Raw genomic sequence first — 9,381 nt, 5'->3', positions numbered from 1 at the left:
CATTTTATGTATGTTCGTAAAACAAAAAATTAGGTGGAAAGTAAGGGATAAAAATGTAATCTTTACGAAAAGTAATAATGATATTTCTTAAACTACATTTTTTTTTTTTTTGGGGTGAAGAGAAAGAGAACCGAAGGGTATTAATCAATTGCATAACGTCAAAGATTCTCACCCTTGTTTTTTTATGTCATTTTGTATATGTCTATTGGTTACATACTTTAACATCTAAATATCTATTAATCTATTAATACTAATATATAATATTTTTTAATATATTTATATAAAGGTAAAACACATGGACACACTGATTTTTCAGTGTTACACCACTACTACGCATTTTTAGCCATAAATCACTAGATGTGTTTAGCATTATACAACACTCAAAAGTACTGTATGGCTAAATATGGTGATGAACGAATCTCCTCCCCCATTGTATACGCAAGGAGCGAGAGACGGACCTTGATTTTGGAACAGATCTCCACTTATGCGATTTATTGTTTCCATACGAAAACATTCTCGCATGTATGATTTCATTTATGTCTCCGTTGTTGCTTAAAGAGAACCACTGTTGTTACATACAAAATTAACAAGTTAAACTTCAATAGGATGTATAGACACTTTATAGGTATAGTTTGATTTGATTGAGAAAGGGGAAAATGATAGGAAACAAAAATTATATACAATAATATGAATAATGAGGTTAATTACCAGTTTTCCTTCTTGAAGAAGAATTCCTCTATGGAAAATCTGATAAAGTTCCTTCCTAGTTTCGGTAGAGTATATATTAGGGGTTGTTGACATTTTTATTATTTCCTTATAATCTTTGGGCAGTTTTGCATCCCATATTTCAATCTCCTCCTATATAAAGTGTTGAATTAGATAATCAGAATACAATACGAACAATAAACTGGATTTTGGTTTTGTTATTTGAAATACATGAAAACTTACTTGGAATTCGAGTGCCATTTTAAGTTGTGTCGCCACTTCGTTTGCTGATGGACGGTTGTGTCTATCAAAATTTAAGCACTGAATGGCAATCATCTGAAAAGTGGTCAGTGATTCTGGAACAATTTGTTCCTTTATACCCTCGAAGATCATCTCATTGAGGTTTCCTTCTTTATCGTAGTGACGTTTTGACAACAGGCCTAAAGACCACCAATGACCGTAACAGCCCTCCTCTGGGAATGCTAATCTCCCGCACAACATCTCAATTAGAACCGCACCTAACGAATAGATATCCGAATCTTTCCCTAAGATAAGATCGGATTCTGGGTTATTATCATCTATTGAGCTGTAAAAAAGATCATCGTAAACAGGATCATCAAGGCTGGATATTTTATACATTTCTTGTTCCCAATTTTGGATACACAACTCCAAGTTAGCAATTTTAGCCTTAAACTCACTATTTAATAGAACACAGTCACTTTTAAGTCCTCTATGCATCATTAGATTTTCTTGATCCGCATTACCGGTATGTAGAAAATCCAATCCAGTTGCAACATCAATGCCAATCTTGAGGCGTTTCATCCATGTAAGACTAACATCGTCCAAATGCTTGTCGAGTCTTCCATTATATCCATGCTCATAAATGATGATTTTTTCATCCATTTCGTTACAATATCCTGCTATGCCGATGATACATTTGTGTCTTAACTTGAAAAGAAGTTGAAGCTCTCTCAGAAACTCTTGATTATGCTTTGGATCGGATTTGATATCCCATCGCTTTACTATAATTGTGTTACATCTAGGATCTTCTCCTCGGTACAACTTCCAAAATCTTCCAGCTCCAAGGCAATTGTACTCACTAAAGTTATTTGTGGCTAAATTTATTTCATTTAGGGACATTTGGTACTCGTCCTTACCGTTTTTCTGTATATAGTGTTTCTTAAATAAATTAGCATCTTTATATATATATATATATATATATATATATATATATATATATATATATATATATATATATATATATATATATATATATATATATTCACACACATGATACAAAAGAAATGAGTCATCTTGGAGGAGGAAAGGAAGAAGTAATGATTTCAGCATTCATTCACCTGATTTCAGCATTCATTCACCTCCTAAATCCTAGGCAGCTTCCCCTAAAATGGGAAGGGGGTATTTTTGTCATTTTGATGCTTTTTTCTCGGTAAGAATGTTATTATTCACTCTTATAAATATGAACTAAATTGAGATCAAACATTAATCATGATAAATATTACTCTATACCTTAAAAAAGAGTTTTTATTAACTAATAAATATTTTTAAAACCTCTTTCAATACCCTTAGATTAAAAAATTACCTCTCAATACCCTTTGATCCAATGACTAAAAATCATTCTGTAACACTATTAGGTAATAAATACATTCTTTAACATTAATATCCCTTAATTACCCCCAATCTGTAATACGGAGTATTAAACAAGGGACAATTTAACAAAAATAGGGGTTTTCATTCACCACATTCATATGCAAAAATGAACAAAACCCTATCATCTCCTACGATTGTCTCTCCATCTTCCATCATTCGAGTAACAACGATGAATAACTTCCGATCAAAAATAAAACTGTCGTGACCAAAGAAACTGTTGATATCTGTCTCTGATTTAATCAGATTTCTCATCGATCGATTTCATATATTTAAATCTGTAAGTAACGTAACTTTCTTAATTTTTGTTTATCACAACTCTTTTAATACATCTAATTTATGTTTTGTTGTTAATTTCAATTTCAATAATTAGGGTTCTTAATTCTGATGTTAACAACTATGCTGATACACTTAACAACTATCAAATTCATGTTATTTGTTATTAGGGTTCTTAATTCAGATTAACATGAATGGAAATTTGTGATGACTTCATTTCGTTTGTTTGTGATGACTTCATTATCTAATTAGTGAAGTTTGTACTGAGATGATCTATTGTGAAATATATTGTCAGGAATCAGATTGTGAAATGGTTGAATTTGCTGCAAGGAAATATGCATACTAGGAGTGAAAGGTGCATTAAACTAATATTGTTGTTAACCTGAATCAGAATATCAACTTTTTGTAGTTGCAACTTGTTCAATTAGAATAAAAATATAAATCTAAACAGATAGACTACAATGGAAATTGAATACTGTAAACGTAAAAGCTATTGCGGAACAAACCGAAACATTATTGTTTGAAATCCTGTTGTGATAATAGAACCAGAAACTCTTTGTTAACACTATCTAGAACGAGACTGTTATATTTGGTCCCTGCTTTGTTTTTTAAGTTTGTATTTTTCAAAAGACAGGTAAACGGATAAGGTTTTCTCTTTTCAGGTTTGTAAATAATTTTCAAATATCTTTTTTGCTAAATATTTGACAGTCTGCTGGAGTCGAAGTTCCACCTCGGGAAGAAAACAGTGTACCCTTATTTACACCACCGCAAACTTACCCGATTGCCTATCCGATTTCCGCGTACAAGGAAGCTGCGGTGGAGGCCTCACTAGAGACTGATGCATCTGGACTCAGGTACTAATTCATCTCCGAACTCTTATTTAGTTCATATGTTCATAGACCTAAGTGGTGGCAATATGGGCGGGTTAGGTGGTATTGAAAATTTTATTGTGTTGTATCAATCAATTGCTGTTATTACTTCATATGTTATCTATAGCTATTACTATTAGAGAATAATACACTGATGGTTTGTGTTTCGTGTATATTTACTATGTACATATGTTTGCTGTATGTAGCATGTCAGAAATTGTGAATGCAGAAGGAATAGGGATGAAGATGCTTCGTGCTTTAACTCCTAAAAATTCTGAGGTAAAATGAAAACCCTAAATCGATGAATTGTGAATTTGTTGAGTGTTTTACGATTTATATGTTCTTGATATATTGTTATCTTGTGCCATGGTTTAAAGGATGAATTGATAGTTGATCTTGTTGACCAGTGTCGTTCTACACGTGACATGGCCCTCATAAACAGCACCTTGTAAGCATATTTCACTTATAGTACTTAATATTAGGGTGGGCTAGGTGGCTAAATGGTCGGGCTGGGTAATATATTTCACAATAGGTTTGGGTTTAAACACGTTTTCTTTATTATGAGTTGAAGCCCACAGGCTGGAATGAGTTGACTTCAAACACTTCGTTTTCCGTTATTATATAACTAACTTATTTATAATCTATTATGACTGTATCCTTTACGATTACATAGAGAATATTGTATGAAATCTTGAAAATTTTATATAAGTAGTTTGAGGTTTTTATACATTTAAAATAGATTTTGTGTTACTTGCAACCCGTTTGAAAGTTTTATATAAGTAGTTTGAGGTTTTTATACATTTAAAATTTTATATAACTTGGTGTGTGTGATTTGTATCCTTTCTTTTTCTTGTAATCTGAGTTTGACATTGATTCAAAACTAAAAAATTATATTGAAACAATAACTTGGTCTGTGTGTGATTCGTATCCTTTCACAAGATGTTTATGCTTTACATCATTTATATAGTAAAGACTGCTTTATACCTTTAGCAAATAGTCAAACATTGGCTAGATGCATGTTTCAAGCCAACTGTGTACTGAAACATGTTTAACGTCTATGATTGCAGCTGCAGTAGTGACTGGAGGGTCATGGAACACATCAGTTCTCGACAACAAAGTCCCTGTGCTGGTCGAGTTCTATGCCAGTTGGTGTGGACCATGCCAAATGGTGCACCGTGTGATTGATGAGATTGCAGCCGAGTATGCAGGAAAGATCAAGTGTTTTGTGCTTAATGCTGACAAAGACCCACTAATCACAGAAGAATATGATATTAAGGCTGTGCCTGTTGTGCTTTTGTTCAAGAATGGTGAGAAATGTGAGTCAGTGGTTGGGACCATGCCCAAAGAGTTCTATGTTGCTGCCATCGATCGGGTCTTGTCATCTTCTTGTTGAATGTTAAAACTTTAAAGGGTGTGTGTGTAAAGTTTACTAGGTTACCTTGTATGTGAATGTGTGTCCATTTTCAATCTTCCTTTCATCAACGAGACCTAATTATTCATATTTTTTAATCTGTATTGTAACACTAATTTGTGCATTTCTTTTATCTGTTAGCCACTATCTTAATCATAATTTCTTGTTAATATATCGAATCAGAACGTGTACTCATTTAATTTGACATGGGTTTTTTAATCCAGTTTTGTAACTTCTAGAACCCTTATTCAAGGGCTATTGTTGGAGCTACAATTTAGGGTTTAGGGTTTAGGGCTTAGGGTTTAGTTTTTACAATTTATGGTTTAGAATATAGATATAGGGTTTAGGGTATAGGATATAGGGTTTAGGTTTAGAGTTTATGGTTTAATGTATAGGGTTTAGGGTATATGGTTTAGGGTTTAGGGTTTAGCGTTTAGGGTTTATAGGGTTTAGGGTTTAAATTTTAGAATTTAAGGTTTAAGGTTTAAGGTTTAGGGTATAAGGTTTAGAGTATAGGGTTTAGGGTTTAGTGTGTAAGGTATAACGTCGGTGGTTTGGGGTTCAGGGTTAGTTTAGGTTTTAGAGTTTAGAGTTTAGATATAGGGTTTAGGGTTTAGAGTTTAGTGTGTAGGATTAATGATTTAGTGTTTAAGGTTTTATTGTTTACAGGTTAGGGTTTAGAGTTTAGATTTTTGAACTACAAAGTATTGTGACTATGAGTGTCTCGATCTGAACAACAAAAATCATATAATGGGTTTGAAGCAAGAAAACATATCAAAGAAAAAGTATGTTTCTAAATGGTGACTAAAGTTCTTAACTGTAAATGGGTATGTTCAGGACGACAAGTGTTTGATTGCGTTCTTGCGTGACGAACGCAGGTTCATCATGGTTCTAGATGGAACTCACCCGGTGCAACAGTTTGTTTCGGTATCAAAGTCTTTTGCTTCTACAAGTTGTCCGTTAGTTTGTGCAGAAGTGTTAATGAATATGGATTTAGTGTCTTTCTATTTTGATGCTTAGGCATGTAATTATTAAACACTTTAAGATATAACTTATGGTAGCTTAGTAACCATTGAATAGTTTGATATGTAATTGAACTTTATGATATGCCGATTGATGAATGGTAGTAATTTTGATATGCTAGAGATCTTATCATTAAACATAAGTTGCAACTAAACAGCTAAAATGTATGATCTTATGTTTGTATAATCTTATTTTTCTGTATATTAAAAAAATTGTCAATATAAATATATTACAGATAGTATCCTTATAGAAACATCAACTTTATATTGATCATCTTCTATTGTTAGATTGTTTGGATAACTAAATTCAAAGCAAAATAACAAATACAATATAATGTGATATTAATAAATGATTTAACCATTCAAAAATTCCGCGAAATTGCGGGTCTTTAACTAGTTATACATTATAATCATGATAAATATAAATATTAAGTAACTTATTATTATCAATGTTAAAAAAATTCATACAAAGTTAATATGTATCATGTTTGAGTTAATATATGCCATGGTGAACTTGCTAGAAATGATAATGAAATATCCCTCCACTTTTATATTACTCCCAATAAGCGTTCGGGTCAGGTCGGTGGTTTTCTTGACATTCCTACCTATAGACTACAAACTAATATATCATTTGTCCAACATTACCCTACCGATATACTATAGTTATTAGAAGTTATTGAAAGGAACAGACAATGGAAACGAGTGAAAGTTAGATATTGATCATAGTTACTTACTTGAGCATCGAGTGATTTCTCAAGTTCTTTGATTACGGCTTCCATTGATGGACGTTGGGCTTGATTTTCTGCCAAACACTTGTAAGCAATTGTTATAAACGTCTCCATAGAAACTTGATTGACCCCTCTTGCTATTTTTAGTATATTTGCATCCGCTTCCATTATTTTAGGATCTACCATTTTCTTCAACCTTTCCATATCGAACGAATGTCCTACTACTATTGATGGAAGCCCACTCTGATGGTTGGTATAGTAAATTGGATCATATGCCAATCTCCCACATAGCATTTCAAATAGGACTACTACAAAAGAGTAGATATCTGATGCTTTTTTCAACCTACCGGTTTTATTATATTCTGGATCCAAGTACAAATCCGTCCCAGCAATGTGTCCGGTGACGAGGGTACTACCTTGTTGATTTGCATCACGTAACTTGGAAAGCCCAAAGTCCGCAATCTTTGCACCCCAACTGCTATCCAATAGAACGTTTGCACTCTTCATATCACGGTGAATTATCATTTCTTTTTCCTCCGTCTTTGAATGTAGGTAGCTCAGTCCATGTGCAATATCAAGACATATTTGTATGCGTTGACCCCATGTAAGGTTCGTTAAGTTATCCAGGTTTCCCAAATAACTTTCAAGGCTGCCCTTTGAAGCATACTCGTAAATGAGGATCATTTCAGGATCTTCGTCACAATAACCAACAAGAGAGACTACATTTGGATGCTTACAATTACTAAGCATTTCAATCTCTCTTACGAACCCTTGTTCTCCTTGTGTGTCATCTCTCTTAAAGATGCGTTTAATAGCTACCGTGCTACGTTTTTTAGGAAATTCACCTTCGTTCTTAGCTTCGATTGCGGATGAATGTGTTTCATCAAAATGATATAGCTCTGCTTTGTATACGGCACCATATCCACCTGACCCAATTTTACATAGTTCTGAAAAATTTTGGGTGGCCAATAGTATATCACCCAATCCAATTTTCAAGTGATCAATATTTTTCCCCTGCAACAAACCCATGCCTTTTATAAATACACGTACATTATGAAACCCCAAAACTGAATAAGGTAATTCTAAATGAGATCTTTTTTCCCATTGTTTTAACAAGAAAATAGAAAAATTTCAGTGTCACATTCTGTTAATTTGTGATAACTTTTTGGAACCTCATTATGATTTTGTATTCTATTAGAGTATCTAAGCTGTATTATAAACTAATACAACGCTCATCAAATTTATGGTTCATTTATATAATTAGGTATGCGCCAATTCTAAATGTACTTCCAGAAATTTATTTCAGTGATAAAGAAAATGTATTTGTATTTAACATAGTACAAATTTGCACAGCTAGCTTTTGGACATTTTGTAGTTGAAGCTGCACCAGATTTGTATGTCGTCCATTTTATAATATGTGAATTGACATGAACGATTAATTTGTTCTGTTACTTCACATGACAAATACATATACTAAGCAAAATAATTATTTTTCATGTTTTATCTTACAAACGCGCACCAGCCTGATTTTTAATTGAAACAAATATAAATGGCCGGTTTTAAATCATTTTATCTGATATAATCAAAATGTATTTGTGTAGCATATATTGAAAAATAGTTATACCTTCAAGTGTCTGGATATTCTGCTCTCAACTGCAGTATCTGTAAGATGTTCCTTTAAACCAACGTGTGGATTAATTATTTATGTATGACAAAAAAAAAAAAAAGTCAACTGAAAGGTAGTATAGAAATAAATAAAAACGGACTGATATTGGGCTTACTTGATTTTGATCATGTTTTTGTTGAAGTTGCAATGCTTTCTCAAGTTTCCTAACCACCTGATTTATATCTGGACGTTCTGCTCGCACCTCCTTTAAGCAAAAGTATGCTGTTTCTGAGAAGATGGTCATTGATTGTAGGCTCATTTGTTTTTGTAGATCTGAATCGATCATATCATCCAATCTTTTCTCTTCATAATGTTGTCTTGCCAATCGAGCGAGATACCAATAAGCATCCTGATCCTCGTTTGGTTGAAAATATGTTGATGCTTCCGACCCAAACAAGACCTCAAATAGAACAACTCCAAACGAGAACACATCTGACTTATGACTCAAACTCTTGGTTTCATTATATTCAGGGTCCCTATACCCCGATTGGTCCCAGTATTCTCTAGGTCGGTGAACATCACCCTTTTTAACAACCATGGAATATTTAAAATCACATAACTTGGGTTCCCAGTGATCATCTAGTAAAATTTTCGAGCTTTTAATAGAACCATGTATTATACAATCATCCCTAAGGATATCATTATGTAGGTGACTCAAGGCATGTGCAACACCAACACATATGCGCAGTCTTTGCATCCATGTGAGTGTTTGAGAGTCACTTAAATATTTGTTCAGACTTCCGTTGGCTACATACTTGCTTATAAGTATAGCAATAGGAATGATAACAACCGTCTGAGAGTGCTTAAAAGCAGAGCAAATGTTTTTATGATTACTACCATAAGAAATGAGCATCTCTATTGCAACGCATGACGGTGGACATATTCTTGCCACGATATTAATTACATCTCCTGATACAGAAAGTTGTCCTTTGCATATTCCTTGTGAGATCATATTTTCAGCAGCAGAGTCATTAGTGGCCGCTTCTATTTCCACAAATGGAATCATTGTGCTAGCAACGTATTCATCGTATGTCAT

At 33.3% G+C, this 9,381-nt stretch overlaps 2 protein-coding genes across 2 annotated transcripts; both read right to left on the bottom strand.

Moving 5' to 3' along the window:
* Positions 1 to 397: 397 nt before the first annotated feature.
* LOC139890387 (uncharacterized) lies at positions 398 to 8,457 on the bottom strand. Its single transcript, XM_071873273.1, has 5 exons — positions 8,304 to 8,457; positions 6,686 to 7,693; positions 949 to 1,869; positions 709 to 858; positions 398 to 565 (listed from the first exon to the last, which is right to left on the bottom strand). Exons 2-5 carry the CDS (start codon positions 7,427 to 7,429, stop codon positions 398 to 400), a joined length of 1,983 nt encoding a protein of 660 aa, XP_071729374.1. The 5' UTR covers positions 7,430 to 7,693; positions 8,304 to 8,457.
* On the bottom strand, positions 8,185 to 9,381 carry LOC139890386 (probable receptor-like protein kinase At2g23200). Its single transcript, XM_071873272.1, has 3 exons — positions 8,461 to 9,381; positions 8,304 to 8,354; positions 8,185 to 8,202 (listed from the first exon to the last, which is right to left on the bottom strand). The coding sequence occupies exons 1-3, from the start codon at positions 9,379 to 9,381 to the stop codon at positions 8,185 to 8,187; spliced, it is 990 nt and encodes a 329-aa protein (XP_071729373.1).

The sequence above is a fragment of the Rutidosis leptorrhynchoides genome, chromosome 2 (genome assembly GCF_046630445.1).
Source record: "Rutidosis leptorrhynchoides isolate AG116_Rl617_1_P2 chromosome 2, CSIRO_AGI_Rlap_v1, whole genome shotgun sequence".
NCBI lineage: Eukaryota > Viridiplantae > Streptophyta > Magnoliopsida > Asterales > Asteraceae > Rutidosis > Rutidosis leptorrhynchoides.
This window is presented reverse-complemented; position numbering and strand designations above follow the sequence as displayed.

Bases quoted from the DNA above. Each gene is read 5' to 3' on its own strand.
- LOC139890387 (XM_071873273.1), bottom strand. From the start codon at position 7,429: ATGCTTAGTAATTGTAAGCATCCAAATGTAGTCTCTCTTGTTGGTTAT. The intron at 859-948 runs GTAAGTTTTCAT...CACTTTATATAG, and splicing joins AAATGGCACTCGAATTCCAA to GAGGAGATTGAAATATGGGA. The intron at 566-708 runs GTAATTAACCTC...ATGTAACAACAG, and splicing joins TTCTTCAAGAAGGAAAACTG to TGGTTCTCTTTAAGCAACAA.
- LOC139890386 (XM_071873272.1), bottom strand. From the start codon at position 9,381: ATGACATACGATGAATACGTTGCTAGCACAATGATTCCATTTGTGGAA. The intron at 8,355-8,460 runs GTAAGCCCAATA...GTTGGTTTAAAG, and splicing joins AAAAACATGATCAAAATCAA to GAACATCTTACAGATACTGC.